The sequence below is a fragment of the Cololabis saira genome, chromosome 1, assembly GCF_033807715.1.
Source record: "Cololabis saira isolate AMF1-May2022 chromosome 1, fColSai1.1, whole genome shotgun sequence".
In the NCBI taxonomy this organism is placed as follows: Eukaryota; Metazoa; Chordata; class Actinopteri; order Beloniformes; family Belonidae; genus Cololabis; species Cololabis saira.
This window is the reverse complement of record NC_084587.1, coordinates 36630027-36648793: the sequence shown is the minus strand read 5'-3', so window position 1 is coordinate 36648793 and position 18767 is coordinate 36630027. Positions and strand designations below refer to the sequence as shown.

Sequence of the window (18767 nt, the reverse complement as noted above, 5' to 3'; positions counted from 1 at the left end):
CTTACAGTGTGAAGGCCCTATTGTATCTGTAGGATTTTTTTTCATTAGGGCCCGAGCACTTACAGTGCGAAGGCCCTATTGTATCTGTAGGAATTTTTATTCTTCTTCTTTATTATTAGGGCCCGAGCACTTACAGTGCGAAGGCCCTATTGTATCTGTAGGATTTTTTTTTTTTTTATTATTCTTTCGTTATTCTTTCTTCTGACGAAAGGAAGGCCTGGCGATAAATTTGATATTTCATGGTTTGCATTAATGGGCGTGGCCTAATGGTTCAACAGCGCCCCCTAGAAAACTTAGTGCCTCAAGCCCCACAATACGGTTTGACGTACATGCATACATGATGTATTTTAATTGTGCTGGTGATTCTATTGTTGTGAATATTTGCAAGGCTAAGCTAAAATGATGAAAAACTAAAAAGCAACAGGAAACAACAAATGTATTTAGCAGCCTCAGAATTAAGTTCTTGGCTGAGGACAATACGGCATGTTGGGAGAGACATGGTCATAATATTTCCTGACATAATATGTCAGGAAATATCATTTACATTTAAATGCAAGAAAGATGCTCTATTCTTGCAAAATAAGGAAATGTTTGCAAAACATTTTTTTGAAATGCATGAACTCTCTTCTCTGTTCATCAAAAAAGACTGCATTGTACACACAGTATTTTTGTGCAGTCGTCTAACTGACTTTGTAGGTAAACCTGTAAACATGTTTTTACAATAATCAAGCCCAGTACAGATTAATGCATGAACTAGTTTCCAGGTCCTGCAGAGACATCAGATCTTTTATCCTTGAAATATTCTTAAGGTGATAGTAGGTGTACTTTGTTATTGCCCTAATTTGTTTTTCCAAAGATTTATGGCCTGGTTGGTAATTTTTAGGTGTATAGATTGAACCTCTGTGGTGACCTGTAATCGTTTCTCTTTTGTAGTTTTACAAAAACCATTACTTCAGTTTGTGTTTGTTTAACTGAAATTAAACTAATGATTGGATGTGTGGCACATCCAATCATTAGTCTCCTCAATCCATTTACCAAGAGCCTGTACAGGGCCTCGGTCTCCTGGTGACATTGTAATATACATATGTGTGTCATCTGCATAGCTATGGTAACTTATTTTGTTGTTTTCTTGATAATCTGTGCCAGTGGGAGCAGGTGGATGTCGAACAGAAGAGGTCCCAGTATGGAACCTTTGGACACTCCACATGTAATTCTTGTCTGCTCAGATGTAAAGTTGCCTATTGACAAAGTACTTTCTGTTCTCTAAGTATGTTTAGTACAGTTCTGGAAAGACCCAACCATTTCTCCAGTCATTTGAGTAATATAACTGTATCAAATGCAGCACTGAAATCCAGTAAAACTAAGACTGACATGTTTCCACCGTCTGTATTCAGACACGTCATTAAACACTTTGGTCGGGGCAGTCTCAGTGCTGTGGTGCCGTCTAAAACCTGACGTGAAGACATCATGGCAGTTGTTTTGTGTTAAAAAGTTATTTTTTTTCCATTATCTTACTTAAAAATTGATTTGAGATCAGCCTATAGTTGTTCATTAGCAAATACTCTGTCTATATTTGACCCTGCATTGGATTGGTGACCTGAGTTAAGGGAGGACCAAGTCTCAAGAAAGCTTTGGGAAACTGATTAAGCAGAACCTGGTATGAATCGATGGATTTTCACTTTATGATGTGCAAATACAGTACACCCAAACAACCACACACACAAACACACTCACTCCTTTGGTCAATTTGAAATCTCCATTTAGACATGCATGTTTTTAGAGTAGAGCAGGAAACTGGAAAATCTACGCAAGTACGTGGGAGAACATGCAAACTCCCCTGAAAGGCCCCTCTGTGATTCAACCCAGTACCCTTTCTAAACTTCCAAATTCATATGAGCTACAACATAGCTTATCTCCCAGTCACATCAATGAGTCTTTGTAGGAGCAGGGCTCTATTAGCAGTTTAAGATAAACTTATGACAAGGTTTACAACCTTTTGAGTGGTAAACTGATACACAATGGTAAAAATAGGACAGATTAATATACTTATACTGTCAATGTCATAGGAATATGTAATTCATCTTTTTTGCACACACAGTCATGCACAATCTGGGCTTGGTGTTTCATAACCAATTTATTGAAATATTAATGGGATGAAAGTGGGTTATCAACAGAGGGTGCTAAGTTTCAGTGTCAGATGAAGAAACTGCTGCGTCGGTGTCCCTTTCTGTTTTGCTTTTTTTCTGTCCCCCACTTTTCTTTGGCAAAAAATGTAATTTTTACACAAAAAGACAGAACTTGAACAATGACGTAGCGTCACAGGCTATGTAAATCCAAACCTGATTACCAGTTTAGTAGAAATATAGAATTTTTGTTCTTTGAATCCAACAAAAAGGGAAAGTCAATTCGATGATTTGGCCGACAGAAAAAAATTGTAAAGAGCTGCAAAACGTTTAGGGCAGCAGATCCTGCATGACCGTATGAGTTTCCTAATCAATATAGACTAATTTTCTCCTGCCAAAAACAATGTAACTTCTTTATCAACATGTTGATCATTAAAATTATATTTTGGAACATCTTCCTCTAAACGTTACTTCCTCCACAGATATTGTGCCACACATGTTTGTGTTAAGCACAGTTGGTGTCATGTAAAGAACGTTTTTATTGAGCTGTGATATATGAGGGCAATACTTACCAGATCACTCTGTGTGATTCATTTACATAAAAACTCTTCCACAATTTGTGCTTTGAAAGGGAAACTCCCATAAATACATATGCAGCAGAGCCAAGTGCAAAAATCACTATCTCCACACCTTTCAAAAGCTGGTTTATAACCATGCCTGGTGAGTGAATATACACACAGTTTGCTGCAGTTTGCATTGAATCTTCCTCTTAATGTTATAAGAACTAGTTAAAACATGTTAAAAATATGATAAATACTGGCGACACCTGAAATTTGTTAGCGGCAAAGAGGTAATCACAAATATAGTCTGCATTAAATACCAAGACCATTTTTTATAATTCAAGATAATCAGAATCCTAGGAGTTCACAGTGCCACTGCTATGCTATCATCTTTTTGAACACAGAGCTGCTTGGTAATTATTATGGTGATGGACTCCCTTAAAGGTTGATGAGTTGCTGTTTTCATTGGAAAACCAAATAAATAATCTAAGGAAAGATCAAAAAGACTTGCATTTTTTATTGCTTTTAAAGGATTAAGGATTTCATGTTAATGCATTTGGAAACAGATTCAAGCCTTTGCTGTGCAGCTTTTATAGGTGCTGGAATTAAGGCAGAACTCAAGGTAAAAAAGATGCATTTTCAGTGATTATATGAATAGAAGAATAATCTCAGTGGAGGTTACACCAGTTAAAATTTTATCAGTCGTGGAGTTGTTTGCTAGTTTGCCCGCATTTAAAAGCACATTCCTTCACCTCCACAGCAGTCAACACTTTTAATTCTGAATTTTAAGACTGCCTGTACGTTGATGGAGGGGCATGATGAGGTAGGTCAGATAAATAAAAATCTCTACAAGCCCCTTTACTTCCAAAGTAAACAAATAAAAAATTAATGGAAGAAAAACTCAAGCTTTCGAGATACTCAACATCTTTTAAATCTTACCCAGGATAGGTTAAATAATACCTCAAATGTTTATTACATATCATATTTCCTTTATCAAAGTGTAGTCTGTCCCCATATAAAAAAAACCCCAAACAATCCATCCACGATATGTACAGAATATGTAGAGAATGATAAAATTAGGTACACTTTCATGTTTAAACTGATAAGATCCAGGTGGTTGAACTGGACCTCATGGGTCACTATAGGAAATTTTGTGAGATGTATTTCCAATTCTTGTTCAAGTCCTATATGTCTATCGTCAACAGCCTTTAATTTGGGAAGACAACCATTACACCATTTGATGTGATACTGAAAAAGAGATAAAGACTAGATAAACACCTAGGGTGGAATACATTCTCTGACTGAATTAAATCACAAAAGTTTCACAATACAGAAAAAAGGAATCAATAGAGACTTTTTTTTGTTACAAATTTCCATCATCCTCTGAGCTTGGCAAGTTAATGTACCATTCATGGCGATAATGCACACTTGACTTAAAAGGAAAAGCAAAAAACATGAGCAGTGTCCAAGATACAGAGAAACAAGGAGTGCTGTTGTGTTCAGAATAAGACTTTGACTGTGGAGCAGTAGGGTGGAATAAAACCACCTGATCATTTCAATATTATTGTCTTCATGATTCCAAAATTGAGTGAAAATTAGTGCGTATGACCTTCTTCAAAATAAGTCCAGGCCTTCTAGTCTAAGTCTAAGGTGAAGTCCAATTGGAGTTTATTCATGAGTAAATGGAACAGGTTAGACTGATGTAGGCTGTATTGTACTATATCTTAGTGGTAAGGAGGAAGCTGAGCCATATAAGAGAAAGTTTTCAACCTGTTTGTTTGTCTGCTTGCTCGCTTACCCTCTCCAATGGCTATGAACCTTTGATAACAGGTGATTTAATTAGATTAGGAATACAAGCAGCTGACCCTGCCCCTTTTCAACCTTTCCCCGACCCTGCACCCCAAACTGGGACTTGCTGATTGGGCCGGAGCTTTGGGAGCTGCGTGCTGGCCTGCGGTCCCCACCCCTGGTCATCCCGTTGCTGCTTCCACCTGCCTGCTGTGCTGTTGCCGTCCCTGACCCCCAGTCTGGCCCTCGGCTGGAGGGTCCCCCCTTATGAGCATGGTCCTGCTCAAGGTTTCTTCCCTCCTAAAGGGGAGTTTTTCCTTGCCACTGTTTGGCTTAAGGTTTTTCTCCCATTAGGGGAGTTTTTACCTGCCATTATTTATTGAGGAATGTATCCCGTTTGTCTTGGGCCGGGATACATCAACCTGATTATCGGCCATCGTCGGGCAGTTGGGTAAGGTCGGTGACTCGAGTCGGGTTGGTGTGCGTTGTGCAGTCGTCCGTCGGTGTCTACGTCGGCATTCATTGTGGCCGATTCGAGATATAGAATCGGCCACTAGCCTTCCATCCATCCATCTTCTTCTGCTTATTCAGAGCCGGGTTGTGGGGGCAGCAATCTTAGGAGAGATGCCCAGACTTCCCTCCCCCCAGGTGACTGAGCTTCACACCCTATCTCTAAGGGAGCGTCCAGCCACCCTGTGGAGGAAACTCATCTCGGCCGCTTGTATCCGCAATCTTGTCCTTTCAGTTATTACGCAAAGTTTATGACCATAAGTGAGGGTGGGAGCGTAGATTGGAGCTTTTGACTCAGCTCCTTCTTCACCATGACAGTCCGATACACCGACCACATAACTGCAGAAGCTGCACCAATCCATCTATCAATTTTACCCTCCATCTTTCCTTTACTTGTGGACAAGACTTTGAGATATTTAAACTATTCCACCTGAGGCAGGACCTCTCCCCCTACCCAGAAAAGACATGCCACAATTTTCCGGTGGAGAACCATGGCCTCGGATTTGGAGGTGCTGATTCTCATCCCAGCCGCTTCACACTCGGCTTCAAACCGCCCCAGCACATGCTGAAGGTCCTGTCCTGATGAAACCAATAAGACATCATCTACAAAAAGCAGAGCTAAAATACTGTGGTTCCCAAACTGAACTCCCTCCATCCCCTGGCTACGCCTAGAAATCCTGTCCATAAAAATTCTTAACAGAACCCGGTGACAAAGGGCAGCCCTCCCGAAGTCGAACATGCACTGGGAACAAGTCTGACATACTGCTGGCAATGCAAACCAAACTTGTGCTCCGAACATACAGAGACCGGACAGCCCTCAAAGAATACCACGTGGAACACGGTCAAATGCCTTCTCCAGAGCCACAAAGCCGGCCACTAGCCGTCTGCCTCTATGACAAATCTGATTGGTGGAATGCTAGCCCTTGACTAGCGAATCCGAGTTAACCGGAAACTAGATTGGCAAACATAATAGATAGACAGCAATCGCACAGATGCTACACTACACTCTATCATCGCATCGGTTTGGATAATGTTTGATTGTATTATATTTTCCTTATTAGCAAATCGTATTTTCCTTCTTCACTTCTATCAAAAAATGAAAACACTGACTGATGACAGCAGGCTCTGTTTAGAACTCTGGACTAGAGTAATCTGTAACTAGAAAATTTCAGGAAATTTTGATATGGGCATGCCCTACCGCCCATTCGACCCCTCTCGCTGCTTTGGTTTGGGGCTGTAGTGGTTGTGTTCGGGTTGGTTCTATGTCAGTTTGAGGTGTTTACGGTTGTATTGCATTCATTCCTGTGCTCCCAATAGTTAATAATGGGGTGCGCTGGCCCGAGCACTTACAGTGCGAAGGCTCTATTGTATCTGTAGGAATTGTCATTCTTTCATTCTTTCTTTCTTTCTTTCTTTCTTTCTTTCTTTCTTTCTTTCTTTCTTTCTTTCTTTCTTTCTTTCTTTCTTTCTTTCTTTCTTTCTTTCTTTCTTTCTTTCTTTCTTTCTTTCTTTCTTTCTTTCTTTCTTTCTTTCTTTCTTTCTTCTGACGAAAGGAGGGCCTTTTTGCCCACCTAAACGTGCCCCAAAAGTCACCAAATGTGGCATGCAAGCCAGGCCTGGCGATAAATTTGATCTTTCATGGTTTGCATTAATGGGCGTGGCAAAATGGCTCAACAGCGCCCCCCGGAAAACTTTGTGTCTCAAGCCCCACGATACGGTTTGACGTACATGCACGAAAATCGCTACACACCTGTATCATGCCACAACTTAAAGAAAAGTCTCTTGGCGCCATGGCCGAAACCGAACAGGAAGTCGGCCATTTTGAACATTCTGAATTAATCGCGTAATTTTGGAGCAATTTATGCCATTCCTTTGACAGTTAATACGGCCCGAACCGTAACGTGCACCCATGTGTGTTATACATCAAAATATGCATCTCCATCCTGTGACTACGCGCATTACTTTTCTCTTTCAAAAGTGTTACCGTGGCAACGCTAGACGCCAAAACGCGCGCCCCCCCCCTTCATCTGATTTGTCTATATTTGATAGTTCCCCAAAAGTCACCAAATTTTGCATGCAAGCCAGGCCTGGCGATATATTTTATATTTGATGGTTTGGATGAATGTCCTGCATGTTTTAGATGTTTCCCTGCACCAGATTCTAATTAATGGTCCTCATAAGCTTGTCACCAAGGTCTGCACAACTCTGTTGATGACACAGGTACTTGTATCTTGGTGTGCTGAACCAGGGAAACATCTAAAACATGCAGGCCAGGGGGGGCTCGAGGACCAGGGTTAGGAAACACTGGCCTAGAGCATACATTCAGGGTGTGCACGACACATAATACGTCCCCATAACTGCATGCAGCGCTAACCTGTGATGTCGCCCAAAAAAAGAAAGAAAAACAACCGGAAATTAAAGCTGCAAGCAGCGATGAACGGGCCCTCGCACTCATGGGAAAAAAAGGAATTCCTCACAAAAAGCTGAAGGATGATGCTGCAGAATAGTTTGATGGATGAAGATCAAACCTGTGTCAGATATTACTATTCAAAAATGTAAGTAACTGAGTTGCATTAATCAATTAAATGAAATAGCAAAGTCACTTTTCAATCACAGGAAGCACATAATAGTACATTAAATAGGGCTGATGAGTCATTTTCACTGTAAACAACAGTAACCTGGAAAGAGCAAAATCTTTTTTGATCATCGTAGATTTATTTCAAACTTATCATACGATACTGTTGCTTTTCGGAAAACTTTAGTGTTGTGCTTTTCCCTTTAGTGTCATTCATTAAAGGAAAAGCCAGTAATCTGTGCCTGCATCTTGCTGAGGGAACAGCCAACAGTTGAACGCTGGAGGAAAGTCAAACTCCAGGTAGGAGAACTACATTTAAGTTTAGTGACTAGAATTAAATTTAGTGACTTTAATTTAACTTTGTTTAGTTGTCTAGAGGTATAAAAAATGATCACAACATGGCATGTACAATTTCTGTCAAAATGTATGTCTCAAAAAAAAAGAAAAGAAAAATAATTATTGGTAGACCTTGGACTCAAAGTAAAATATCAAGTTTTTTTATAAGCCCCGTTAAGCAACTTAAGCAATCCTTAAGTTTCTTCTCCAGATTGTTTTGGTTGTTTTTATATTGTTTTTTTTTTTCAGGATATATACAGTGACGTGTAAAAATACTCTGCTATGTCGACTTGATCAAAAAATGGATCATGTATTTGTACATGTCCCATATCTTCTACCTGCTGTTGGATACTAGATAAAGATGTCTCAACCTAACCTAATGAAAGCAGCTACTTCCAGTAGCGGCAGATAAGTTTAGATCATATACTGTATTTACCTTCACTTCCAACTCACTGCCAAACAAGACACATCATCATTTTTTATATTTTTATCCCAATTTTATCCCCATTTTATTACCCAGTGCTCCTACCTAAGTGACAGTCCTGGGCCCGGGAGGAGTGAGCAGGCCACTTCTTTTCACAGGGTGATGCTTCCCCGGCCGGACGTAGCGCGTAGCACTTTATTCCTCCCCACCCGGCGCCCCGGCAGTGTATAGCCCAGGACTGCTGCATGTTTTTGTGAGGGTAGCTCACATTAGCTACCCCAGGAACATGAGAACATGCAAACTGCAACAGAAAGGCCCTTTCTACAACCCCACCCAGGTTGTGGGTGCTGAAGTCATGGGGGAACTTAACACACACTCAGCGCACATCTTTTTACACACACACAAATCTGAATACGGACACACAAATCTTTTTACGCACACACAAATGTGAATACGGACACGCAAATCCTTTTTATGCACACACAAATCTGAATACAGACACACAAATCTTTTTACGCACACACAAATCTGAATACAAACACACAAATCTTTTTACGCACACACAGATTGAAATACGCACACACAAATAATATTGAAACAATAATACCCCCATAGAAAGCATGGAGGAAGTGACGTCCTAACTGAGGGCCCGCCTTGATGAGAGAAGTGACAGTTTGCATTTTCAAATTGAATATTGTCCCTAAAAGTGCGTTGTAATATGTAAATGTAAAATGGAATAGACTGGGGGGCGCTGTTTCTCCTATTGCATTTGAATACAGTCCTTTGTTGAGCAGTTTCGGTCTTTGTAAATGAAATGTGAAATGCCCTTGTCATTTGAACATTCAAGTTGTTAGAAAATTGCATTTTAATTTGAATTTTGTCCAACAAAGAGCTTGGTGACATTTAAATGTAAATGCAATAGCCTGGGGGCGCTGTTTCTCTTATTGCATTTGAATATTGTCCTCTGTAAATCAGGTTAAATATTTCAAAATGAAATGTGAAACAGCTTTTCCATTTTCATTTTAATATTGTCATAGTCAAGTATGTGAAAATTCAAATTCAAATTGAATTATTGCATTTTAATTTCATTTTTGTCCCAAATAACTCATGCATATGTGGAAAATTATAATGCTATTGTGGAATTACATTTGCATTTGAATAAAGTCCCCTATGGGCTTCCATAACATGCAGTGTGCGCTATACAATGATCACTTAGAATCATGCAGTATGAATTTGACTTGAGTCTGATTAAAGCCTTTTGTTTCCAGACTTATCTGCCAGCCGTTTGTCTTTATTTGAATGTTCTACTTGTTTTCCACATAACACATAGACCCCAGAAGCTTTGCAAAACACTGGCAAAGTCCATGATCAAAGCAGCAGTTACATATCTATGCTCCCTTCATCTGTCACTCTCCTAAGCAGCGATTTGACATGGTACAGTGGCTGCCTTTTTTACTCTGTAAGAGCCCCAACTATCATAATGCCCTGTATGGCTGTTTGAAAGGAATTTAATCTTACCATGTAAGTCTGATCCAACAATCTTTCGTGCTTTCACTCATGTGGAATCTGTATAACGCTGCAGAACCGATTATAAACCAGCACAAAGCCATTTTTTATCCAACAGAGGCAACAAGTTTATCACAAATGTTGCTTGAATCAGAAAAACACAACTTAAATGTATGCTTTTATAACCTTGTATGGCTCACAATGATTAAATATTGTGTTATTTTTACAAGGCTTTTAACCTATCACACAAGGACTATAAAATGAGTGACCAACTTTATGTTTATGAAATGAAAATTTGAATTTTATTCTTTTAATAAGTTCACACCAGATGTTGATCAGACTGATACTCATTTGACGTTGGTATCATGATAGACCCGCACATACTTTCAGGTTCTTGAGGAAAAACAATCCGATCTGCTTGATGTATAATTTACTGATAATGAAAAAATAATGTAAAATAATACATATAGTAATAAAAATGTATTGATACCAATCCATATCCAGAAATCAAAATTTATCTCTTCCATCCATAGGATTTCCACACCGACATGTCTCTGAACAAAAAAAATAGGAGCAGATGACATTTTGCTGTAGCGTTATGTCCAGTGCAGGTATTGAAGACATCAAGAATGGGCCTCTATACTATCATATAGAAAAGTCATGCAAAAGAAATAAAAAGTGTGATACAGCTGCAGTATTTGCCTCCATGACCACGAGAAAACACACAGTCAGACAGTTTGAACATGATAGGTTTTTTTTTTTTGTGATCAAAATTTTTATTTATTTATCTCGTACTCACAGTACAACAAATCACAACCACAGTATGCAACAGCAGTACCAGTACATAAACACAACTAAATGACGTAAGAAAATAAAAGTACGGTGTGCGTCCCCGCGTACCCTACGCCGAAGGCTCTGCGTCGATTTAACGCGGAACCATAAATCTGCCTTAAGTCAGACAAGTGTTGCGCAACGTTTGATTTTCTTTTCTGCTCTCCCGTTCTACATGTAGCTGAAAAGCTTAAAGTAACTGAAGTAACCTATTTTTTTTGTATTAGAGTAACTATAACGGGATTACCCAAATTACAACTGTAACGCGTTACATTACTGCGTTACTGGCAAATGTAATCTCGTTACAGTAACGTGTTATTTTGTAACGCGTTACACCCAACACTGCCTACGGCCAACATTCATTTGTAAATTTGCCTTTTTCCATATTGTCCTCCTTCTGATTTGGATTTGGATATGGAATCAAAATCTACATAACTTGAAACATGTATATTGTCTTTTCATTAGAATGAGCGTGGAGAGCCACTTACTTTTCCCTCATCTGACCACTATTCCACATGCCCGTGTAACGACAGAGATTTTCCAGGAGGGATTTATTTCATCTCTCTTTTTGTCAAGTTGAAATGTGTTTTAGGGATTCTCTGCATTATATGTGTATACGCTTTCCAAAGGTTCTCTACAAAGCTGTTTTGACAAAGAATAACTCTTTGCCAGCATTGTAAAACTACAGCTCTCCTGAGGTTTTTCACAGGGTACAGTGAGTTCCTTTAGTTGATGAATGTCAAGCTCGTGCAGTTTGTTTACCAAGTGTAATTTTTGTATTTGCCTTGAAGTAATTCATTGTGATTGTGATGTTTTTTTTTAACATAAATGTAATACACTTTTAGAAGCTAAAAAAAAGGCAATAAATATTAAACAAAAAGTGATTCACAATTAGTAAAAATCTTGTTGGCAATACTAAATGTCCACTTACTCATTCCACATAGGAGTTATATGGGGTAAGTTGCAACCAGTTCAGGCACACCTGTGTAAAATCTGTTATTTTGGCAGTTAGAAGTCTGTAGTATTCAGGTAAAGTTAGTACAATCTCAAAAGGAAAAAAAAAACATAAGCAATGCACATCAAGAGGCAACTCTTGCTCTACGACAATTTGGGAAGTGTTTTAAAATATTTCCAAATAATCTCTGCAGTGAGAAATACTGTACTGACGTGCAAAGCATCTAAGAAGTTTGCCAATGTTCCCAGGACTGGAAGTCTTAGGAAATTCACCCCAACGTTGTTCTCTGCCATGTTCAGATTGTAAGCAGAAACTACTAATACCCACTGTCAAGCACAGTGGTAGTGGGTGATTATCTGGGGGTGTTTTGCAGCCATGGGACCTGGAAAGCTTGCAGTCACTGAAACAACTGTAATCTCCTCTGTAAAGCAGTGTATTCTAGAGACACATATGGCCATCTGTCTGGCAGCTAAAGCTTGGAAAAATTAGTTTATCCAACTCGACAATGATCCAAAGCACACCAGCAAATCTACATCAGAATAGCTGAAAGATGAAAGAAACAAGGTTTTGGAATAGCCTTGTTAAAACCCAGACTACAACCCAATTAAAATGCTGTGGCTGGACCTTAAAAGAGCTCTGCAAAATGGATGTTTAGCCTCAATGCATTGATGCAATGTTATAAAGAAGAACGGACCAAAACAATTCCTCCACATCAATGTGAATGACTGATTATTCAGAAAACAACTGCTTTGAGATGTTGCTGCTAAAGGTGGATCTAAAAGCTATTCTGTATTGTCAACATAATTTTTTTATTTGCTTCAGAAGAAATTTGGATATTGTTCATTTTAAGTCATAGTTGCCTTGTAAGACAAACTATATTCATAATTCAAAACAAAAAATCAAAACACACATACACATACAAAAAAACCAAAAGACAGGATTAAAGAGGGAGTATTTATTTCTGCATATGATGGTATAAATGTAGGAAATGGAGGATACTAACTAAAAGTTATGTCACATAACTGAGTATGAATTGTAAAAAAAAAAAAATATATATATATATATATATATATATATATATATATATATATATATATATATATATATATATATAATATATAAATAAGCCAAGCAAATCAATGTACTTTCTGACTCTTTGATTCAGAAAGTGTGAATGTCAATACATTTCAATTCTTTTCACTTGACTTCCCATTATTCTCTGATGAATCACTGCATTTCTTTCTTTGTTTTATCATTTAAGGATGGTATGGGGAATCTGCGAGTGACCAAGGAGGGAGTCAGACTGGAGGGAGTGTCAGAATTCTTATTGCCTTTATATGTCAAAGAGATCCAGTCACGTAGGGTAAGAGCACGTCTTCTGCATTAATGTGTATCTTTCGCTGTTGCAGTGCCTCAAAAAAAGTTGTGTTATCACACAGTTGTTTGTTCAATGCATTTTAAAAGTACACACCACACACACATTCAACTCAATTCAGTTCAGAGGTAGAATTTTATACTATTCAATATCAATAAAGTAATACAAAATAATACTACACAAAGTAAAGCATGATTGTATTAAAATACACATATGTGAAGCAGATTAAACGTAAAATCCCAGATGTGTCATAATTGATACATAATATTCTGAGACCACTTCGCCATTAAAATCTAAAAATATAAATATACACACACACACACACACACACACACACACACACACACACACACACACACGTATATATACATTTTTCTGCAAAGCAAAAATACATAGATCAATAAATAATATTCCCCAATGTATTCAATGAAACTGTTTAAGAGAAAATTGTTTTTAATTTCAATATATATTTGTATAATACATTTCACTATATAATAAACCTTAAAAAATAAAAAGTGTATTATTTAATGTGTCAGACATAGGGCTCAGATAAAATTTCAAAACAAGACTAGAAATTCCGATGTGTTAAACTTTGTTTTCTACACACATACACACACACACACACACACACACACACACACACACACACACACACACACACACACACACACACACACACACACACACACACACACACACACACACATACTGTATAAATATACTTATATACTGTATATATATATAGATATGTGTGTGAGTGTGTTCTGATTTCAACAACTATAAAAAAGTTTATTATTGGTGTAATTTATGCTTTATTTATCCAAATTATGTTATGTTCATTAAAATCCTCAACAGGAACGGTGGGAGATGTGAGTCAGAATAGAATGGACAATTATTGTGTAATATAAAATGCTTTGTTTATTGTTTCGTCTTTCTAAATTTTTCAGTAAGTCCTGTAGTAATTATGTTTGCATGTGTTGTGGTCCATCCATCCATTTTTTATGCCTGCTTTATCCTATACTGGGTCATGTGGCTCTGCTGGAGCCTGTCCCAGGTAAATACAGGCTAACGGCAGGGTACACCCTGGACAGGTCGCCAGTCTATTACAGAGCCACATGTAAACAATCTACCACACATGCTTGGGGGGGGCATTTGTTGAGTGGTGAAATCCGCTGCAAATCTGAAATGAGAGAAACACTGGAAAACACACAACGGGCACACAAGCCTTTTGCAAATCTGCAAAAGAGAAAACAAACAAACAGACACGAGAACTGGCAGAGACACAAACAGCAACCATTTCAGGTCTCTAAAACTGAATCAAGACTAGGCTACTGCGATTATCTGTCCCCCAAAACTGTGGAGTGAGTATGTAGGTGAGTGAACAAGTGTGTGTGTGCAGTGGAGGAAAGAGGGCACAACCACGCCACCCGAGAGACCAGAAGCCGTCAAGGAGGAAACCCGAACCCAGGCCACCAGCAGCCACACGGAGGACCAGAAGAGGGCGGGAGGAAATCCCCCGCCAGCAAGCGCCGCCCCCTCCCAGCAGGTGACAGAGGGAAGCCCCGGGCGGATCCCCCATGACCACGGGAGGAAGCAGCCAGGAAACCCACGATGATGGACCAGGACCCAGCCAAGCACCAGCCACCCGGCAAGAGGCCAGCCTGCACGGAGAGATGGGGCCACCCCGACCGTCGACGCCGGCGGGCCGGCACCCGCCCCAATGAAAGCGGGAACCCCAGAGCCAAAGGCGTGCCCAGCTGCAAGGGCAGCGGGGGGAGGCGGAGATGGGCACGGAGCACGGGAACCCTCTGACAAGGAGCCACCCAGACACGCCCAACAGCAAGGAGTCCCAAACCCAGGCTAAACAACGGACACCCATTCATCCATCCATCGATCCATTCATTTTATATACTCGCCTTATCCTTTGCAGGGTCAGGGGGGTCCGCCGGAGCCCGCCCCACCCAACTACAGCAGGAGGCAGGGGCACACCTCGGAAGCACTGCTTCTCTAAAGAAATCCACTGTACATATATTTGTACATTTATGTAAAAATGACCAAATCGTTTTTGACCTATAGTACTGTACAAAGCTCTCTCTGGTTTCTTCTCATTCCTGTTTCTTGAACTAAAATGACAGCAATATCAAATGTCAATGTAATCAACAGACAAAGCTAGTCAGTCCAGTCAGTGTTTTTTCAGCTGAAAGTCTTCAGGGGCTTTCTGCATTTGACGCAGTTGAAATTTTTCACCGTGATTCTTAAACTTTTGATATTTAGACATGTATTGTAGATTATGCATGTCCTACCATTGGTGTAATGAAAACTTTGGAGGTGGACCAGTTTATGGAATGAACAGACCAATGTTTAGTTTTATTATGCATTTGCATTTCCCGCATGGGAAATTTAGAATGTCAATTAATCATTACCTCAGATTCTTCCCACATTATTGGACTGTGGAGGAAGCTGAAGCATCTGGAATAAACCCATGGAAGAATATACAAACCCTTAGCCAGGATTAAACCTTTTTGCTGTCAGGTAACAGTCATTGCCACCATGGTGCCCAGCAACGATAAATGAAAAAATGTGTTGCAAAAAATATGGTTAAATCATCAAACTGTATTTTGAACATTTGCTTTCTTGTGGAGCTTTCACGGAATACTGCCCTTGATAGGCCTAGGAATCTGTGGTTAACAGGCCTATCATGAGGCAAGCCACAAATAAGGAGTGGAAAAATAATAAACTGCGATTTTTAAAATAGATATTCACCCATCTGTAGTATAATTTAATTAATTAATTAATTAATTAATGCATGTTTTGAATAACCAGACCATAGAGTCAATCCTGATGCCTTTGCTGGTGATGCAGATGTTAAATATTCAGAAGGGAGTGGAGAGAGACACCAACGATCTTCTCAGCTGCTCTCACTATGTGCTGCAGAGTCTTGTGGCAGGACACCACACAGTGAAATATGCTCTCAATGGTGCCTCTGTAGAAGGTGTGCATGATGGGGGGCGGGACTCCTGCTATTCTCAATTTATGGAGGAAGTACAGGTGCTGTTAGGCATTTTTTGGCCAGTGATGTGGTGTTGTGACTCCAGTACTGTACATGTTTTCAGAGATGGGCACACCCAGGAACTTGGTACTGCTCACCCTCTCCACTGCAGCACTGTTGATGGTTAGTGGAGTGTGCTGGGTGTGCACTCACCTGAAGTCCAGAATGATCTCTTTCGTTTTCTCCACATTCAGGGGAAGATTATTGTCCTTGCACCACGTGGCCAGTCTTCTCACCTCACTCCTGTAGTTTGTCTCATCTGCGTTGTTGATGGGACCTACCACAATTGTGTCAGCAAACTTTATGAAGAGGTTGGAGCTGAATGATGGCGTGGAGTCATGGGTCAGTAGAGTGAAGAGGAGGGGGCTCAGCACACATCCTTGGGGGGGCCCTTTGTTCAGAGTGATGGTGCTGGGGGTGTTGCTGCCAATCCGAACTGCCTGCGGCCTCCACGTCAGGAAGTCCAACAGCCAGTTGCACAAGGAGGTGTCTATCCCCAGCTGGTCCAGTTTGTGGATGATTGTGTTGAATGTCGAGTTGAAGTCGATGAACAGCATTCTATCATCGGTTGAGCAGTTAGATCGATATGCAAACCGGAAAGGGTCCAGGGCAGGGGGCGGGGGCAGACCTTATGTGCTGCATGACTAGCCCCTCGAAGCACTTCATGAGGGTGGCAGTGAGTGCGACCGGGTGGTAGTCATTGTAGCAGGAGGGGGACGACTTCTCGGGACCAGGATGGTGGTGGTGGCTTTGAGGCATGTAGGGCCTTACAACATTAATACACAACAATTTGTTCTCTTATACCCTCCTAACCCCCAGTCATCAGAGGACTATAGTAAGGGGCACGGTGGCGCAGCAGGTAGTGCAGCCGTCTCACAGCAAGAAGGTCCTGGGTTCGATTCCCGCCGGGGACGCTGTGGGCGCTGAAGTGCGTGTTAGTTCCCCCATGACTTCAGTGCCCACACCCTGGGTGGGGTTGGCGAAAGGGCCTTTCTGTGTGGAGTTTGCATGTTCTCCCCGTGTTCCCTTGGGTAGCAATGTGAGCTACCCTCACAAAAACATGCACACAGTCGTGGGCTATACATGCCCCTCAGCCGGGGCGCCAGATGGGATGGGGAGGATCTGGCCCGGAATAACGTGATCCTTCCACGCGCTACGTCCGGCCAGAGAATCCTCACCCTGCCTGGTGAAAGAGGAGCGGTCTGTCACTCCTCAGGATAAGAAGGAGACCTGAGCTCAGGGGAGCAATGCCCAGGACTGTTACTTAGGTAGGTGATGAAATGGGTAAAAAAAATTGGGGTTAAAAAAATAAATAAAAAAGGACTATAGAGTAGTAGTAGAGTGACTGCGACTGAAAGAAAATACTTAACTGCATAAGAGTGGATGGGTATTTAAACCTAGATAAAACCTTTGCACATTCTCTGACAAATATTACACACAAATTGGCAAGTGAGTTGTGCAGACAGGTGTCTAATGATTGTAAATCAGGGAAAAAAACTTTTTTTTTTTTTTTAATGGGAAGATTGTGCTGCGTATTTGACAGTGTATTGATTAATTTTTCATCCTTTGTCTTACCCTTCCACAAAGGCTTTTCTTTTATGACATGATTGCAAGCTTTCATCTACACTCAAATACTGACTTTTTCCACTAGGCCCTATAATCGTCCCCACAGGGATCATATGACAACCTATCACCAACACAGTTGGCACAAAGACAACTTAATTTATTCTGCTCAGTTGCTGTGTCTTTATTTTTCTTTGTTGGATTTTTTTCTCCTTTACTAGATTGTTCCTCTCCCTGCCCCCATATATGAGAGTTCTTCTAATGTAGCCTTCTTGCTATGTGGTTTTTGGACCATTGCACTCTGAAGACCGGCCTTCCTAAGGACGGAAAACTTCACTTAATTATCTAAGCCAGACATATTGTAACGGCTGAAAACGCAAGGAACCCAAGAGCACAACAACAATTAGAGTACAAGAAGGTTTTAATTCGGTCCAAAAAACAGGCAGAGGTCAAAACCGGGCAGATAAAACCAAGGGGGCAGGCAAGATCCAAAAACAGGGAAACAGGCAGGCAGTATCAGTAGGCTGGGAAATGCTGGAGAGCTAGGAAAACACACAAGACAATCTGGCAGAGGACATGTTGAACTGGGCTGGTATATGACGGAGGACTGATGACAATGAAAACCAGGTGTGGCGATGAGTGGGGAAGCACAGGTGAGTGGAATGAGAATTAGTGATCGGATAAAAACATTCACAAAAAAGATCATCTAATGACACAGATAATACAAATATGGACCTGGAAATCTAGGCATATAAATCAAAAAATTTAGGTAATCAAAAAAAAAAAAAGTTTAATAAAATTATGTGGGAGGAGTCAACTGATGAGTAAATACTGCAATATAGATGGGGGATTGATCAATAGGATTAAGCATAGGACAGTTAATAAAAGAAAATTCAAGAATATATTATCTTACTCTATTTATTAATTATTTATTTATTGCTGTTTTTAGATTTGTTACTCCCTCTCTTTCCCGAATACCTTCTCTGTGCTCCCCTCCATGGGACCTAACCTCATAGAAACAGTTCCAACTGGAGCTATAACTGAATAGCAGAGGGTTTTAGAGGGACATAAGGCTGTTCCTGCTTCTTGTTGGCAGGTCCTATTGATTTTGACTAACATAACCAAAATTAACTGAACAGATGCTGAACTTTGTTTATAATTCCACATCTGCT

General features: G+C 40.3%; 1 protein-coding gene across 1 annotated transcript in view; it reads left to right on the top strand.

Annotated features, from left to right (window-relative positions):
- Positions 1-18767, top strand: part of LOC133444384 (zeta-sarcoglycan) — a 317653-nt gene that overhangs the window by 62812 nt on the left and 236074 nt on the right. Inside the window, exon 2 of the mRNA XM_061722143.1 lies at positions 12870-12971. Within this exon, the coding sequence (XP_061578127.1) occupies positions 12870-12971 (102 nt within the window). The remainder of the gene's footprint in view (positions 1-12869; positions 12972-18767) is intronic.